At 38.6% G+C, this 19,884-nt stretch overlaps 1 protein-coding gene across 1 annotated transcript in view; it reads right to left on the bottom strand.

Moving 5' to 3' along the window:
• reck (reversion-inducing-cysteine-rich protein with kazal motifs) overlaps window positions 1–19,884 on the bottom strand; it is a 76,078-nt gene that overhangs the window by 37,533 nt on the left and 18,661 nt on the right. The window contains exons 2-5 of the mRNA XM_053635694.1: window positions 11,470–11,528; window positions 3,994–4,068; window positions 1,321–1,357; window positions 282–367 (exon numbers count right to left, since the gene is read on the bottom strand). Coding sequence (XP_053491669.1) covers window positions 282–367; window positions 1,321–1,357; window positions 3,994–4,068; window positions 11,470–11,528 — 257 coding nt within the window. The remainder of the gene's footprint in view (window positions 1–281; window positions 368–1,320; window positions 1,358–3,993; window positions 4,069–11,469; window positions 11,529–19,884) is intronic.

Here is a 19,884-nt window from a genome sequence, read left to right as displayed (position 1 = left end):
CATTTTCTTATTCTGCTGGCAGAAAGTTGTGGTTCTTTCTACAAAATAAAAAATATAAAATGATCTGCCAAACAGAGCAAGATCATTTCAAGCTTGAAATTAGTAAAAATAAATAAATAAATAAATAAATACGTCTAGAAATAAATGTGACTATATTCAAAATATTTTCACTTCCTAAGATGTCAGAGTTTTTTTTTTTCTCACGGTGTATTTGTACAGTAGAATATTCCCAGGACATCTTCCCTTTTCCGAGGCTAAGATCATCGGAGTATTTACTGTACCTGTTTGCATTCCCTGCGGCACTCTGCGGAGATGGCCAGTTCACAGCAGCCAAGGCCGACCCATCCATCTGATTTCCTTGATGCCCCTAGAAAGGATCACAAACATAATGGTAGAGTGGCACAGAACAGAAAAAAAATCTCTCTTTCTCTCTGTCTTTCATCAGAAGTTTAATAATACATGCACATTACTTATGAACTACAGCAATATGACCATCATTACAAGCAAATTTTGCCCAATATGTTTCTAATGTCCTGTCTGCAGTCCTGGATCATATCAGACTTCGACAGTTATTGTAACCCTTTCATGCATAGTCCACACTTATGAACAGCCAGTCATCATTCTTCTTCTTCTTCTTCTTCTTCTTCTTATTATTTTAAATTTAGAAAAATATAAGGTATAAATCATCTCCAAATGACTTGAGAGTATTATTTTCACCTAAATAATTGTCCAGTTTCAGTCTGATTTCAGATCACATTTATATCACATATATCAAATTGATTTCAGTTGCTTTCTAGATGATCAATACAAAATGTCTCTAGTATATCTGTACTAATGTTCTCTGTAAAACTTAAAAAAAGATTACTTTAAAAAGATTTACTTTTAAATATATTTTTATTCTAAAGTTTATGAACATAAACATATGAACAGTTTTTGTTAACAGTTTATCCTTTTGGTTTTTTTTACCCATGGTACTCATGGTACACATGGACAATCCATTTATTCATTCATATGTGTGAAATTTAAAGAAAGTCAAAGTTCAAATTCAAATGAACCCTTTCGTTTGTAAACTAGTTGTAAGCATTAAAATTACATGTAAATTTGTCATGTAATTTTAATGCTTACAGCTAGTTTACAAATGAAAGGGTTAATGGACACTGTTACATGAAGTTTTGGTGGATGCAAGCTGTGAAATTGTTGCACTTGGAAAGCATTATATTCTTTTTTTAAGACTACAGGTACTGGGGTGAAAAAAACAGATGGGTTTAGATAAAAACCACGCACACATCCCTGTGATGCATGCCTGGCTTCAGGTCTTACCCGGTAAGGTAGAGTTAATGCAGATCCAAAGCTCATTCTGCAAAGAAATGACAAGAAATTATCATAAGACTTCAGAGATACTGTAGACGTTTGCAGTTGCCTTACTACCTAAACGGGAACTAGTTCAGTGGACAGATTCTTCTGCTCAGCTGTGATTGCAAAGAAATTCACGTTTCATTTACTATGGATAGAAAAAGTCTACACACCCCTGTTAAAATTGTAGTTTTTTTTATGACATAAAAAACAAAAAACGAAATCAAGATAAATCAACGTAATTTAATTGATGACAGCCGTATGGTAATTACTCTTGAACATAAAATTGAATGCGATTGGTTCATTCTGAACACAGCCAAATCCCCAATTATAAAAGGGTGTGCACACTTATACAACCAGGTTATTGTAACTTCTTTATTTTCCCTCAAAAGTTTCTGATTGTTTCATACCTTGAAATTTCACACTGAAGGTGGAGAAAGTTCTGAGATGATTTATCTTGGCTTCATTTTTTTTTTTTTTACATCACAAAAACCAGCCATTTTAACAGGGGTGTGTAGACTTTTTATATCCGCTGTAACTCCTGCAGTGAAACTCGAGACTTTGGTAGGACCATGCTGATATTGCATTTTGAATTGAATCCACTTTAAGATGTCTGTAATAACTTTAAGTAAGTCTTTTTGTGCTTACTTGATTTTATTCTAAAACTGTGCTGTATGTTTTTCTGTTTGTTAAACGGAAAAATCCATTTGTAAACACAGTAAATATATTTATATCGAAATATATGTGATCTGGCGATGAAAGAAAGTCGAAGTAAAAAAGTCAACTCAAAGTGATTTTCATTTAGGGCTGCAACTAATGATTATTTTCATAATATATTAGTTGACTGATATTTTTTTCGATTAATCGGATGATAAGGCTAAACTTCCAGTACCAGTTTTTCATTTATTTAAAATAAAATCCACGAACTGAGTGTTAGAAATATAAACTTAAGACTAAAACTTTACACAACTGTTTGTACAATTATATAAGACTGAAAAGAACCCAATACACACACCAGAATATATATTATTCATTTAAGACTATAGTTTAATTCAGTGCTTTTTTTTGCATTACATATATATCTATAAGCATTCATATATATGTATAAGTATTTATAAGCATATATATATATATATATATATATATATATATATATATATATATATATATATAAATTACACCACTAGGGGTCAGCGGAAACACTGCAATAGACGGTAGAGTATACAATACATAGTGTAAGTGTATAGTACGTCATTTGGGACACAACTTAAGTATTTACTCTCCGAAGCGTGTTTTCGGAGCAGAAGTAAGGTAATGAGTAAATGTATCGCGCGCAGACCAACTAATCGATAATGAGATTCGTTGACAACGATTTTATCGAATAGTTGTTGCAACTCTAATTTCATTACAAAATAAATCTTGGACGCCAATGAAGATCAATATACAAGACGTTCAGGGCGAATGTTTCCTTTAAATATATTTACAGTATTTTACAACACTATATTTGCATATGAAGATCATATTAATAAAGGCTGTAGCACCAGCAACAGTGTCCTTTCATCATTTTAACTGGCATTTATTTGTTAGACGGATGAACTTTTTTTTTAATACATCATGTCACATGATTGACAGCTATTTTCATACAATTTGCATATGAGGGTTGTAATGGAAAAATATATAAAACAAATTAGAAATATAATTATTTAAATTGCCTGAACCAAACTTACCCAAAGGCAAGGAATGAAATCCAGCTGTACTCTGCACAATGAATTCATTAAACTCTTGCCAATCTGAGTATTGCTTTTCATAGTGTTTATTTTATTTATTCATTTATTTATTTAATTTCAGCATGGCTCCACAGGGCCTCTCATTATGAAATTAAAAAGACATGGATCAGAGAAACTCAACAAAGCCATGTGGGACGGTGTTGCAGCAGCTACGATCCCTCAGATGATGGCCGCTTGAGACAGAAAAAGCATGCTGATCTACTGAAGGATTTTGTTTCTGGCTTTCATGAGATATTCGACAAAATAAACAGGATATTTTCTGAGGTTAGTGCTGTACGTCATTGTAAATATTCCTTAGTTCTCTCTGGCTGCTGAAAAAAGCAGCTCCTGTCAAAGTCCATCACTGTTATTTGTGAAAGGCGGGAAAGAAAAAAAAAAGGCATATATTCACACGGAATAAAATGTCAGAAATGTTAACGATTGCTTTTGACGCCTTCCAAACCCATCTTCTCGCCACTATGTGGCTCTTTTAATCACACATCAATTCCAGCAACTCAGTGAGCGATCTGAAGCTCTCTGTGTGCAAAGTGGTGCGAACCATTTCCAAAATCCATTTGGGTAAATTAGAGAAGGACACGTGTCCAAATAAAATAAAGCTATCCACTTGCTGCCTAATTAGAGGCTGACTGTAATTGCATGCTGCTCCCACCAGCATTCCAGGTTTGTAATTAGGGATGAGGGTGGAGTATATAAAGCTGTTTGTCAGCATTTATCTTTTGTCCTTTTTTTTTTTGTCTTTTTTTTTATATCTTGCTTAGGTGAGACCAAAACAGAGGGGCGTATGTCACGCAAAGCCAGGAACATGCACTGTTTACTTTAGAGGTCAATCGGATGGACAGGTGGTTCGGCTTACCATAGACTCGGGACAGTAACTTGGTAAACGCTGGAGAAGGTGCTTCAGACGGGATTCACTTCTAATAGTTGCAAGCTGTAAACAAAAAACAAACAAACAAACAAATAAAAAAAACAATTTACCATTTATTATTTTAATGTCAATATTGTTTTAGGCAGTCTAATTGTTCATGGGTTGTAGGATGTTTTTGTAGCAGGACCTTTGGGTTTATACCAAAGCACTGCTGAATACTTGATTCTAATTGGTCAGAAGATGATTAGTTTTCTATAACAGATCAGTCTGGGCAGCCGTACCAGCTGTAAATCTAATCACAGTTAATGTGATTAGATTCACATATTAATGTGCTCATCTTAATACGTTATAATTTCTTCAGTAACAACTTAGACAGGAACTTATATGTTCGAAATAATCTAATCTAAGAGCAACACTAAATAGTGTTTATATACTGTAGTGAAGCTTTTTGTAATGAGCTGTTTAACGTTTATAGAAGGAGTCTCCAGTGTCAGTGGTTTGTAACAATAGGGAAGTCTTCTGCTACAGGATGCTTTCTGGTTTCTTCCGGTGGTTAACATGACAAGCTGTGTTTTTGGTCTTATTGACTTCAACCGAGAAATGAGAGGCTGGTGAGGAAATTACTATTTATAGCTGCTATAATGCAAGTGATGACAGGAATAAGCTTGTCTTGTGGACAATAATTATAACTACAAATGGTTAAAAGGTATGATGTGTTGTTTCATCCATCCATCTATTTTCTGTACCGCTTATCCTACACAGGGTTGCGGGAAGCCTGGAGCCTATCCCTGGAGCCTATCCTAGGGGTCTCAGGGCACAAGGTGGTGGACACCCTGGACAGGGTGTGTCGTGTTGTTCATTCATTTAAAAAAGAAAAACTATAATTGTTGGCATGCTGTTATTGGAAAATAATCAACTTCAAAGTGGTAACAGTAATTCCGCTTCACGGTTATTTTCCTGTAACAGCACACCCCGTCATGTTTTATTCCTTATTTATAAGGAGCTATCTTCATAGAATTTCTCAAAGTACAGTTAAAAAGGACTGAGAGTTAAAAGAAAGTATACAGTGCACTGATGGCTTTTTTTTTTTTTTTTTTTTTTTTTTAATGTTTTAAATAGACTTCTTCAGCTGTGGCTGTGGATTTTGCCTGACATTAACCTGGAGCATGATCCTGAAGCTCTACTCTTGTTAGCCTTGGAGCTATTTGCACTTATGAGTTTCCTTCCTGCTGCAGTGACTAATCTCACTTGGACATCCCAGAAACACTTCTCATGAACAGCTACCTTGATTTTATTTATTTATTTATTTTTAGTCTGGCTCTGACTTCTTCCATCTCAGGGAATTTTATGGCTTTCTTATTAGTAGTCTAGACCCATATTTCTGTAATGCTGCTTTGTGACAATGTCTGATATTTAAAAAAAAAAAAAAAAAGAAAAAAAAAGCTATACACATAAAGGCTAATTTGAATTAAAACTGGCTTATGTCAATTCCTATCCAGTCAACAAAATGTCTGAAGCTTTATGCCTAGTGAACACTATGTGACTATCAGAATCTCATTATCATTATCATTATCAGAATCTCAGAATCATTTTACTGTACACACTCTATGGTGTTTATTATATGCAATCTGTTGAATTGATGACATCACGGTGCTCACACTACACAATTGAGCACAGACCAGGCTTATGTATTGCATAACTAGGTGGGACAGCATATAAAGAAAGCCTGAACTCAATATCCCATTGCCTCATTCATTTGTTTATCTTGTGAGTCAGAGTAATTTGCTGTAATTGTTTTTATATGCACGAATGTCTTTTTTCACTTAATTCTGACTAAGATTTCATGCTCGTTCCTTGATCCACAGCGAACACATTCACAATGATTGTTGCTCTAGTTGTTGGGGGTTGGCAAATTAGGGGTTTGTTACGTGCTCACGGACAAGTTGGGTCTTTAGCCGTTTTTTGAAGATAGTGACAGATTCTGCTGTCCGGATTGAGGTTGGAAGTTCATTCCACCATTGAGGAACAGTCAGTTTGAAGGTTCTGGAAAGAGACCTCGTGCCTCGCTGAGTACCAGGCGTCGGTTGTTAACTGATCGCAGGTTGCGTGAGGAACATAAACTTCAAGGAGAGTGTTGAGGTAGGGGGTGCTCTTCCAGACAGGGTCTTGTATGTGAGCATCAACGCCTTGAATTTGATGCGGGCGGATACAGGAAGCCAGTGGAGGGAGATGAAGAGGGGTGTGACATGGGTTCTTTTGATATACAATGACAAACTAATCAAGTTGTAACACAGGACAGGTGCACACAATCAGAGAACAAACCAGTGACAAGATGTGGTGGCGACAGGACTAGAACAAAAACCAAAATATAAGCAAATGGCGCTTGTCGCCATGGGAACCACAGTGTGAAAGCGGAATCCGTGACACTCGTCTAGGTTCTTACTAGTAAGTAATTTCCTGTAAGTGTAATTTTTTTCACTTAATATTGACTAAGACTTCATGCTTTTTCCTTGATTCACAGTGAACACATTCTCCACGACTGTTGTTCCATCTTGTCCTGTAAAAGTTTCCTCTTACATTCTCACGGGTTGTTGCTCATTGTAACATGCAGTGACATGGGCAAGGACGAATGTGTGTAAACATGGTGTGTGCTTTATAAGCACAATCCACAATTAGAATTGTAACACGTAGAAAACTAAGATGCATGTAAAAGCAAGTCTTGAAAAACGAGGCTAGGGCTACACTAAAGAAAGTACATTAAAACTTTGTGACAAAAACAAAGAAACAGCAGGGTATACACTGGCAAACTAGGCAAGGAGTAACACAGAACAGGTGCACACAATCAGAGAACAAATCAGTGACAGGATTGGGTGGAGAGGGTATTAGAACATGAACCAAAACATAAGCACGTGGCGCTTGTCACCATGGGAACCACAACATGAAAGCAGAATCCATGACACTCGTCTATGTTCTTACTACACGTGCTCGTACTACATGCTTTGTGGCAGATAATGTCAAACACGCTGGATAATTTCAGTGTGTCGGCAATTTCTGAAATTCAACAACCAGTCGTAACAAGCAAATGAGGTGATTAATCACCAATCTGCTGCAGGAAGTATTAGTTCTCATGATATATGGTTTGTTTTATGAAAATCAATCAAGTCCACCACAGGCAAGATGTCATGGTTGGTTTGAATTTGCTTAGTCAGCTTTTGGGGGTGAGGATTACTCTGAAAGAACATTCAGTGTGTGAGATTAATTAGCATTCAAGCCTCTAGGACAGTTTGTCATTTTTCCGAACTGCTGCAGGCAAGACAGAAAAGTATCTGCCAAAACTGACTTGAATTCCACATGCTCAGCTCTAATTAATCTTCTTTTAACAAATTAGGATACATTCGTGCAAGCTGGGTGGTGGAATCTTAGTGGAGGTTTTGTGATATAATTGTGATCTGAATCTCCCTTTGTTTAGCAGGCTATCTGAGTTAGTGAGGACTAAACAGTCATTTTATCAGATCATTTTAAAATTAGACTTCCTGCACAGTGGTAGTCAAGATAAATTTAGGTATGAAATGATTTTTTGAAGTTTGGGATATACAGTACTGTGAAAAAGTTTTAGGCACCCTATTTATTTTAGTACAAACTTTGTTATAGATTTTTATTTTATGACTGCTACATTATCGAGTCAGTGCAAAAAAAAAAACATGTTAGATTTCCAAACATTAGTTTTCCAGCACAAAATGACATGTTACAGAAAAATGTTTGTATGCCAGTAAAGAAAGCAGTATATTAAGTGGTAAGAAACCACTTTTCAGACAAAAAAAACACAATGAAGGCTGCTGGATTTTGCTGCAAAAATAAGAAGCGAGTGCGACAGGCAAAATCTCCAGAAGAACCGTGACTGGTTCTGCAAGATGCTCAATAAAACTTACAGCTCATTTCCTTATAAAACTGCACTAATTCTACTTTTTTTTTAACTTTTAAGCAAAGGGTCGTCACACCAAATGTTGCCTTTGTTTCATTTACTACTGTTTACTGCTCTTTATAGTATTTTTTTAAATGGAGAAACATTTAATTTCATTATTTTGAAGGCATCATTGCTCTACAGCATTTCCTTGCATGTGCCTAAAACTTTTCATGGCTGACCCTACGCTCTGACATGTGGAAAAAAGAATTTCACTGTGCTGTAAAGTATATGTGATAAATACAGGAGTCTTCTTCAGTTATTTCGTGGAGGCTGTGTTCAGATACAGTCCATTTGTAACTTGACAGCAACAAAGAGTTGTTTTGTTGTGGGTTTCTGCTACAGCAAATTGAATTGGAAATGAAAAATGATGTTGAAGTACATAATGTCCACTTTTGTGAACATGACTATTTTAACCATGCCTAAACCAACATTGTTTAGCAAGACCTTTGCTATCAATGTAGTGAAGAACCTTACACCTTCTAGTCTCCATAGATTCTCAGCAGTTAAGATGTTTGTGTAAAGTGAAGATGCTTCTTTTTCGATGGTCTATCAATAAATACCACAAGTCCCAGTATTAAAGCGGTATGCTTTAGACTATGAGTATTTCCTGTTTTTCGCCAGACATTCCTCTGTCTATCACTCATCTTTTCATGTCATCTTCTCAGGATACTGTGTTCCAGAACTCTAAAGGCTTGTTTATGTGTTTTATGGTGGTCTGTATTTTGTGGTGAGCCCTCTGAAGTGATGCTGGTCTGTTCTTCTCTTCATGGCAGTCATTGTCCACATCCTGGAGATTTTTCGTCTTCGTCTTCGTCTTACTTTCGTCTACGTTTGTGCCTGTCCATGGTTAGCTTTTGCTCTGCTCATCATGTATTAAACAGGTCGTTTAAATGCGTGCAATGATTTGCCATGTCTCTGATTAACATCCTTTATGTTTGCTGTCTCATGAAGGCCTTCTTTACTGATGTTTAAACCTCTTCAGTCCTCATGTTGATAGACAACAGCAACAGACACCAGACATGAATGCCACATCTAAAATCCATGCTATACTATTTGTTCGCTGTCTTGTGTATGAATTAATGATAGACAGCCAGGCAAAAATACAAAACAAAAGAAAAAAACCCCCAGATGTCTAATTGTTTATGGTCCCTTCAACTGAGGACTGTGATTTCTATATGTATGTAAACACCCTGGCATTTTGCATTGTATTTCATAGTTGTTTGGCCTCACACTTTAATTAATGTCATAAAGTGCTAGAAAAATCTGGCGTCTACAAGTGCAAACAATTACAGGACGTCCGTACGTTACCAAATTTTGCACATTCGCTGATCAGCTCGGATTAATTATAGTGTCGAGTCCAGCCTGCTGTATGGTAGTCTCTAACAACCTCTTTGTGTATACCTAAAACAAGAGCAGCTGATGGCCAGTGATTTCTTGGCGGCTCTTCAAAGAAAACCTGCTGCACACTCCAACAGAAAAGGACCAGAGCCTCTGTGAGTGAATGACCTATCCAGTCCATTTAGAAAAGTTTTACTCTCTTTTCTTTTCGAAAGCTAAATCAATGGCGGGTGCCAGGCAGAACATCTAAAGAAGGCCGTCTTGCTTCTTTCAAGGGGCTCGAGGCCGCGTCTCATCAAAGCTCCAAGCTTCCATTAAGGTGAAATAGCTGGGCGATTACAGTGACACAGCCTGGAAGCCTCCTCTCTCCTCCCTCTCTCTCTCTCTCTCTCTCTCTCTCTCTCTCTCCACACAGAAACCCTGCTGCAGTCCAGCACTAACAAGGTGTCATTATTGTCCTAAGCTCTAAGCTCTTACATTTTTTTTTTTTTTTTTTTTTTTTTTGTCAGCAATGGCTTTCATGTTGTCAATATGTCAGACTCGGGGTCCAATTCTTTCTTGCTATTTCTTTCTGCCCATTTTAAGACCAGGTATATATTTAGTTTGTTCATGTGAGCATTCATTATCCAGTATTTTCATTTTTTTCATTCGACACTCATTTCTGAACAAACTCGCACTGATTTGCCCAGTGTAAACGGTGTTGTGTTCTCCCTCCCTCTCTTTGGCAGGTGCAATTATTGGCATAAGCGGGCTTCCCGTAGCTGGCGCGTTGTCTGGACAGCCACCGTAATCTGAATGGGACTTTCTTTTTCAGAGAGGAGGGGGCTGCCACTGCCAGAGGGCTCAAGGTTAAAGTAATGCCACTGGCTCAGCTGTTTCTGATTGCCCAAAAAGTCCTTTCAGACGTCTCTTTCATGTCTTTGGAGTTTAGGAGACAGACGGGAATCTACGAAAGCCTTCTTGGCCTCATCGCATACTTTCCCCCGCAGTAAATAAAAGCCGGCGAAAAAGCCCTCACCTGCTCCTCAGTATGATGGGAGGAGTGAGGGAAACTTTTATTCGCTCTCACTCTTTCTCATCACCCGACTTCAAAGAGAAAAAAAAAACAGCACCTCTCGTTCAAACAGTCTATATATTTCTAGCAGCGCTGACACTAAATACACTGCTTGAGAAAATAAGCTTGTGTATTCTCTGCTTTTGCTAAAGCTCCTTTCAGTGTTCATAACAACTGATGGATTGGCCCTATATAGCCCCATGCCAAAAAGATGTATTCATCCATTTTTGCCCAACTAAGAACTAAAGAACTGCAGCGCTTTAAAGATCAGCCAAGAGTTTGAATGTCAGAAATGGCATTAAAGCCAATGTTATGTTGTAACTACTAATTTTGGATAAGACTAAAAGATTGGATGCTGTGTTAACATTCTTACTATGTCCAGATTTGAATCAATTATACTTCAACTATGAATGAATTAAAATCTCAAAATGTTTCCCAAATGCCAATTCTATGTTTCATCACACAATTCCGCAAAATGCTGATTACATAAACCCTTAAAGACCTGTAATCAGATCCAGCCTTACATGCCTTACAACGACATGCCTTTGCTATTAGTTTCACTCTAGTCACTGAATGTCACAAATCACCTCACAATATGACTTGGGGTGTTTTAATTTTCCTTCCTAGTCCTGTCTTTGTCCCTATTCTGTCATCGGTTTGTTTCCTCATCGTAGTCATCTGTTCTTTAGGTTAGTTTTCTATTTATACACTCCTGTGTGTTTGTCTCATTGTAAACTCATATCATGCCTGTGTTACTTTAAATCCAAGCCTTGTTTCCTGTTTGTGATTATAGACATACCTTATTTGCAAGAGATTTGTCCCATTCTGTGGGTTATGAGTATCGGTTTCGCCCTTATTAAAGAAGCCGATATGTATACTCACTTGTGCCCTGCTTCTAACTGCGACATTTTATACTGAAATAATTAATAGTGGATGCTAAATAAAATGCTTCATGATAAATAAGTGAATAATAATTCAAGGTTTTAAGAAGTTAAACAGACACATAGTGCTAAATCTATGTATACACTCTAAAGACACGTTTGCAGAAATGCTTTATTGAGCAAACTGGCTTTCGTATGTGGATTAGAACCTATGACTTATTTCTTACCTGATCGCACGCGTCTTTACACTGGGGGAGCTCCGCGGCATGATGGCAGCAGGAGGGGTCTATAAAAGCAAAATGCACACAGACATACAGACACACAGAGTTAATCCTATGTGCTCCAATACAATGCCAATCTACAACAAAACAATGCATCAAACTCGTGTGTACTGATTTGAGGGTCGATTTTCTTAGCAAGGTGCTGGGCTACCACGAGCCCCCAGAACCAGATCAAGTGTCTGGAACTGTACTGAAAGGATAAACACCATTCTTCCATAAGATTCTCCCTCAGTTAGTGTTGAGACAATATCTGGTGGAGAGCGGCGCCTTACATGTCGCTCCAAAATCCTCCACAACTTGCTTGAGATCTGGCCATGATATATGATTTACATCATTTTCATCCCAATCAAACCATTCAGTGGGACCTCATGCTCTTTAGATGTGGGGAAAAAAACATGCCAGCAAAAATAAATGCCCCCCACCGCTTAATAGAGCCACCATTTTCTCCTTCAACTTGCAGAGTACTTTACCTTTATTATTTAGTTCATTTACTGTGCTATTGAGCTTGAAGATAGCATTAGCTTTTGGAATGCTGCTTTTGGAAATATTATGTTGCACCCTACATGTAAATCATAAATCATTACATAATCATTTTCAAATGTTGTTGAGTTGTTAAGTCTCAAGCAGACTTGTTTGTTGTTTCTGATGCTGTATGATACTCTCCAGACCGCAGAATCTCTCATCATCTTCAAAAAACAGCTAAAGACCCACCTCTTATGTGAACACCTAACCAACCCATGAAAAAAATAAAATAAAATAAATTACTCTGGCACTTACACCTCTACTCTGCGCACTTTGCTTCTTCTGGAATTCAATTAACAGATCTTGTGCGGTAGCACTACTTGTATTGTTCTCTGCTTGATATATCGCTTTGCTTGTATTTTCTCATTTGTAAATCGCTTTGGATAAAAGCGTCTGCTAAATGAATAAATGTAAATGCAGATGTAAATGTAAATACATACATACATATATATATATAAAAGCACAACTACTATATATAGCTAAAAATAATAGTCAGTAGTAGCAGCCAGTGTGATGCTGAACTCACCCACAAGCAGGAAGTGGTATACCAGTGGTTAAGAAATTGGACTTCTTAACGGAAGGTTATTGGGAAGTTCAAATCCGCGCAATACTAAACTGCCATTGCTGGGCCCTTGCGCAAGGCATTTAACCAACCAAGGCATCAACAGCTCAGTCGCTCTGGATAAGGGCGTCTGCCAAATGCCGTAAATGTGGCATCACATCACCGTTAAATATCTTTGTAACATTTTTAAAATGTTTCTTAAATAACTGCTGCATACTCACATCGAAATTTCTTACTGAATCTTTAAAATGTTCTACTTTTTTACATAACTTTGAATTTTTTGCTCCTTTTCAATGTTAAATCGTTTACGTTTGTGGAAGTAAATGTAAAAGTACCATTAAACTCAGTTTTTCACAGTTTTGTTCATCTACTAGAATTCTACTGGGGCAGTGGTGACTTGGATATTAAGGCTCTGGGTTACTGATCAGAAGGGCGGGGGTTCAAGACCCAGCACTGCCAAGCTGCCACTGTTGGGCCCTTGAGCAAGGCCCTTAACCCTCTCTACTCCAGGGGTGCTGTATCATGGCTGACCCTGCGCTCTAACCCCAACTTCCTAACATGCTGGGGTATGCAGAGACCAGAATTTCACTGTGCTGTAATGTATACGTGACCAATAAAGACTCATTATCATTACTCTTTTGCTGGTTGTTTATTAAAAAAACAACAACAAAAAAACCTGAGACATACTGAGATTCCTGTTTAAGTGCCCTGTCACTGGAAGCCTAAATCCTGACAGAAATCCATAGCTGAACATATAAGCGAGTATAACTAGCCCTGTTTCCTGGATGGAAAGAATGTCATTCCTCTCTTCAGGTCTTGAGTATAGAATATACTGGTGCATTCAGCAGCCCTAGCAGCGTGTCCTGCTGAAAAGTTGGCTTTATACATGTATCAGACGAAGCGTGTGTTGGCTTTTAGCTTCCTGGATTGGTAGCTGTAGTGCAATATTGGAGAAAAAAAACCCCACTTTGAATATGTTAAATATTTAAATCCAGACTGCTATCTTATGAAACTGCAAATGGTTACTGAGGTAAACGATGTCTTTTGAAGGATCTGGTGCAGTCTGGCAGATATAAACTTCACTCACTTGCCTCGCAGCAAACTTTGGATAAAAACATCTTGCCTGATCGGCTACATTTTGGGAACATTTTCAAGTTCGTTGCTTGAACACAGAGCCAATAATAATGACCCAACAGAGCAGCATTATTCAGCGTCAATGTTTTGAAGTTGATGGGGAAAAAACCCCACTAAAGTAACAAAAGTAAATATGAAACAGTTGTTTAGGCAGAAAACACACTCCAGAAATATTACAGCTTAGTCAGTGTTTTCTTCTACTCCCACTCTAAGCTCTAATTTTAAGTCATTAAAATAAATTGCATGAATTACAATAAAAAACGGTATATTTTTTTTCCATTGCAGAATTACTGAAACGCAACAAGCCCCTGTAAACAGACCTGCGGGTTTAACAGGTTTCACAGAAACACAGTGCATAGCAGGATCGAAAAGAGCGTGCTCTTTGTGTGTGGACGCAATGGTTTGTTTATAGTAATCACAACGGGGAGGTGAGGCTTCGAGGACCCTTTAAAAACATATTCTCATCTGTTTATGCTCTTCCAGAAAATATCATTATTATCAGACGGGTGTGCTTTCATCTCTACCCAGTCTCGGCCGTCATCCATTTGTGTCTCATCCAAAGCCTGAGCCTTTCATCAGCGTGATTCGATCTGTTTCTTTTCTTTTGTCCGGTCTGTCTTTTACCTGTCTCCTGTCTCTTCTGACGGTGTAAGGAGTGTAGGCTATGACTGAGCTATGCTCAGCGCTAAGTGCAGGCTTGAGTGACATCGTGGGCTCGGGAGAGAGTCATAGGGGCCTGTGGCTGAGTGTCTGGATTGGTACTGGATTCTATCACAAAGGCTTATGAGTCCGAACCAGTCAGATGCCTTCAGGAGTGAGAGAGTGCAGGATGCTTCACCTCTCGAGGTCCTGATAAAGAGACGGCTTTCTGTAATGAGCTAACACCAGTATGTCAGCATTCAATGTCAAAGGGTGAAGCTGGTGAACTTCAAATGACGAAATAATTAAACAAATATGAACACTAGCTGACATTTAGCCATTTGTAGACTTAATAAGAACCTGGTGCATGTCTTTCCACGACTCTCTACACTGCTAGGAGATGTAGAATGCTTTTGAGGAGGCTGTGAGACCATTCAGTATGTGATATTGTAGTGTTGTCAGCTCTAAGGTGTTGCCATGGACTACTATAAAGGAACATTTTGTCCACCTGCATGTTGATATGTGCAACTATTTGTGTGCTAGTTCTGCATCATGTGGTACCCCAAAGTGTAATAATGGGAAGTCGTTCCATTTGGGAGGGGGGGCTACGTCACAGCAGGTGAGCTTCAAGCTGTAGCGTTAAGATGTTTTGCTCGTCTTTCGTCATTTGTAAGTCGCTTTGGATAAAGGCATCTGCTAAATGATTAAATGTAAATGTAGACACTAGAAAGGTTTACATTGGAATGGGTTACTTTCTGTGTTTAATCAGTCCATACAGGATTTTCTGTCTGGCTTGGGGGGCGGGGGGGATTGTTTGGCCAAAAACACGTGATTTTGCTGCACTCTTTTTCAAAATTTGCCGAGTGATTTGCAGAGTTTTGTTTTTTTTGTTTTGCAGAAAATGACCTGAATTGGTGAAATTCCAACTGCACGAAACTGTTTTGCACGCTCTTTCCCAGTGAAGTTTGTTGGTAAATGAGACCTTTCAGTTGTACTCGTGTTCGACGCACGTGAATCGAAGAGAGATTTGGCTGAATGTGCGTTGTGATGACGTCACGTGACGCGTCTTGGTCCAAATCTGCGGAAAATCTGTGGTAATTTTGAAAAATTGCAAGCACAGCAGAATATTGCGGCATTTCCTTGATTTTTGCGTTAATTTCTGTGATCGCAGAATCCTGGAGGGACTGCTAAAATTATGTTACATACAGCAACTAATAAAAAGTGTCAACTTTCCTCGGGCCTATATCTTAACTAATACAGAAAAGCACAATTTTTTGCACCGAAGTGCTTGTGTCGGTACATACGCACACTCCAATTGCTACTGCAATGTGCTGCCCAGACCGCAGCCAAGAAAACAGTGATTTTTACTAACTGTCTAATTATAATTGCAATTTTTAAACTTTGTCTTTTGTGTTTTTGGTTTATTTTCTCATCTGGCCTAAAACGATGCCACATTTTCAGTGGCATCCCAAGTAAATATAGTTAACTGATGTTAATTGTACACTTGTCTAATGTTAGCTATGTAAAACCTTGACAGATTTGATCATTCAAGCAGAAAAATCAGATAAATGACTAATCTGACGGTGGAGGCGGGGCTTCCAGGGTGTCAGTTAATATCAGAGAGTTCACACCTGTGCAACTTGTCAATCATTCCAGATTCACATGTCGATTGGCTTGTGTGCCATTTTTATTGAGGGGGAAAAAAGAAGCTGTGTATTTTTGGGTTACAAATCGTAGCAGAGTGCTCAAACGTTAAGCGTTTCTATGCGAAATGCGTAAAGGTTGGCAGGTTTGCATCAGCGTTTAGTCTATTCACTCTCACGCCTATTATTTCTTTATCACAATAGCTGTAAAAAAAAAAATCATATTTGGCAACCTTATCAAACTGCAAAAAAACAGCAGTCGTGGCAGCGTTTTGATTTCATATGATTTACCTGGTATTTGAATACAAGAAATCAAACTTTTAAATGATGCGAGATAGCAAAATATGCTTTCATCACAAAATATAGCTACTGTACTGAAATAAGTTCCAGGCATACCTTCTTAAAACGTCGTTAGAGTAGTTTCTTGAAAAGGTTGGCCATTTGCAATCCAAATCCCACAAATTTGCTCTTCCTGTGACGTCACGCTGTTCTATGTCTGGCTTTTCATGAATAGTGGAAGTTATTATCTCTGATGAAGGTCAGTGAAAACAGTTTTCTTCGATGGGTTGTCCAACTCGCTGAGCTGTTTTTTTGACAAGACCGTTCAATTTGTGATAAACGCACATTCAAAGTGTGAAGTAGACACTTTCAGAAGAAGGCTCATGCTGCTCAGCTACCAAAGTCACAGACAGTGTGTGAACATTAGTGGAGAAACAGTCTGGAAAGAGTATTAATGCATTCTATACACTTTATAATGAGAGTTACAGTAGACCAGATTACAATATTCTATTTAGGCCTGCCAGGAGAATGTGGACGGCCTGAACACGGAAAAGCACTCGCAAGATCCGTGCTTTGTATTTGTCTGCAAAAATTACAACACGTTTTTGGGCCACAGAAAAAAAGCTTGTAGATTATCTCCACAGTGTGGCTCACATGTGCTAGCATTTTGGGCTTACCCGCTACTGTGTCCCTGTTTTTGAAAGAAAAGTAATAATGCCACCCACAAGCCACATCAAAGGAATTCTCCTCTGTGACCCCCCCTAAATTCAGCCCCCTCCCTCTGTGACCCCCCTCCCCTCCACAAAGCCCTTCATGTAAACATCTAAATCGAGCCTCTTTTTCGACAAGCCGCAGGAAGCCCCCCTTTCCACCCCTCCCATTCCCAAAGCGTGTTTTTAGCAGTGGGAAGAGGGGGTCCAGCAGTGTTCAAGCGGTACAGGAAGAGAAGGGGGTGTAACACCCAGAAGCCTCTCACATGTAGGGTGCATGTGAAAGTGTGTATTTGATGTCCAGAGAAGCAGGCATCTCTGGCAGAAATTAAAGCCAACTTAAAAGGGCAGCTCTCTGACAGGCCCGTTGAAGCCGATCAAAACCGAATGAGAACCAGACATGAAAACTGAAGGCAAAAAACAGGGGGCTGGGGAAGCTCAGGATGTGATGCTGTGGAACTCCAACACCGAGACACTTCCACAAGAAGCCATGATGGCTCTGGATTGCATTTGGGCTCAAAAATCTCAGCATGAGGAACAGCAGACACACTGGCCCCTGACACGTCGGGCTCACGTGGTGGGTTCAATCCAGAGATGAGGACCAAAAAAAAAAAAAAAAGAGCAGGGTCTCAGGGGGACATCTGTTCCTGGACTGTCTTTGCTGGAGCTTGCAAAACCCAGGCGCTTGCATTCCTTCACAGATTGTCTGGTCAAAGTGCCATGCCCTTAAGCAACACAAGGGGCAAATATCCCAGACATTAACAGAGCTGTGTGCGTAGGCATGTGACCAAAGATCAACATCTACTAGCAATACAATGGTATGAGCATTTACTGATATAAACTTTATTCACTATGTAAGCATCCAGCAGCAGAGTAGAGGGTTTTAGCTCACAGAACCTTACAGAGGTTCTGATGTGAACTTCCAAACTCTAACTGTCGAGCAAATCTGTAGTACTGTGCATCAAACAAGTAAGGAGTGGTTAAGCAGAGAAGTGCATAAGGTAGCATTGTGGTGATAATGAGACCCAAACTAAAATTAGCACAAGGAAGGAATTCTTATAAGCAGATATGAACACCTTTGAATGAAGACCCAGTGGTGTGTATTAAAAAATTAAAACCAATGTGAGACAAATTTCAGAGTAATATTGCCACAGATGATCCTACCATTTTACATTCATCTTGAGAAACTGCTTTATCCAGTTTAGAGTTCCAATCAATCTGGACCAGGACCACGGGCTGGTCAGAATACATCCTGGAAGGAACGTTAATCCATTCCAGGTAGGGCTGTAACCCTTGTTTGGCGTGAACAGTATAATTTGAATAATGTGTTCTATATAAATAAATACAAATAGAGATACGAATCTGACGCAGATACTGAGCGCTACATCCTTAGTAACTGCCTGGTCAAGGGTACAATTAGTCAACTAATTTCTTAACATTTAGGGACAAAGAACCAACTAAATTTGTTCGAAAATATCACATCCATGGAGGAAAAACTGCGCAAGTGAGATTATAAAATAGTCCAGCACACATCTCTAGTTGAGACCAATTATGAACTTGAGTGATGTATTTGAGTTTGACGAACTTTCAGGAGCAAAATCCACAGACCATGCTAACAGTGCTGGCATTTCTATCTATCTTTTTATTTATTTATTTATTTATTTAAAGTGTTTTCTATGGTTTCTTGGGGCATAGTCGTAGGGTTCATATGTAATACAAGCAAACATACAAATTATTTCTGGTTTAGGCCACACCTCGAATAGAGATACAGATATATGGAGCACTTAATAGATACAGATAGCGTCATTGCATTACACCCCTAATCATAGAGTATCTTACAATGTACACAGCTTATCACATGTGGTACATCTATCCATTCACTATACTACACTGTTTTCAGGTATGATAGATGCTGGCTAACGGGACATACAGGAATATCTACACAAGTCCAAGCAAATGCTGATTTGGCAATGCTGAAAATACTTTAGCTAATAGCCTTGCTAAGATTCTTGTCAAGACTAATTACTTGCCAAAGAAAAGGGCTGGCACCTCAATAGTATTACCTCCAGTAGTTCTGAGGAGCAAGCGTTAGTCAAATCAGCTGTCGGTTCTGGCAAATAGCAAATATTATCTGAGGCAAGCTTGCCTTATTTGCTCTTAGCTTAGGATTTGCATAGCTGAAGCTGGCTCTTGCTTGCTGTAATTGGGAAATTTCTGCTTGAAGTACTTCTGCACTGTTAAGGGCAGCAGGGCAATCTGGCTTCTCTTTGTGGTCGCCGCCCTGCTCCTTTAACAAGCTGCCATTTTAATGACACAATTGAAGGTGCAGCAGAGCATTCAGGCCAAACTGCAGCTCCAGTTCTCCGCTCCATCCACCCGTCTGCATCCTTTTGTTCTGGCCCTGAGAGAAGGACGCTACACATTCAGCCCTGGCCATACAAATTACAGTTGCTCTAGGAGTTGATAAAAGCCTTTTTTTTTTAAAAAATAAAAATATATAACAGTTAATTGTGCCTTTATTATTTCTGTTTCCTAATATTACTATCAGTTCAGAGCTTACTTTAAAGTATAAAAGGAGGGGAAGAATTCTTTAGCAAGCCAGAAAATGGCCTAATGTGTGTGTGTGTGTGTTTAAAATTCTTGATTAAGGTTACACAAAGGGCAGCTAAAAGTGCTCGTCAGAATGTTTAGTGTCAGGCGTCCTAGTGGCTGCTAATGAGGAGGAGGACAGCAACAAGGAACTTGTTACACTGGAATTTGTTATGCTATTGTTATGCAAATTTTGAATTTGTACATAAAAAAAAAAAAAAACTGAACTGAAATGTCTGGCATTAAATGATGACGTATTTTAGTCATACTGTTTATATAACTG

The sequence above is a fragment of the Ictalurus furcatus genome, chromosome 1 (assembly GCF_023375685.1).
Source record: "Ictalurus furcatus strain D&B chromosome 1, Billie_1.0, whole genome shotgun sequence".
Lineage (NCBI taxonomy): Eukaryota > Metazoa > Chordata > Actinopteri > Siluriformes > Ictaluridae > Ictalurus > Ictalurus furcatus.
This window is presented reverse-complemented; position numbering and strand designations above follow the sequence as displayed.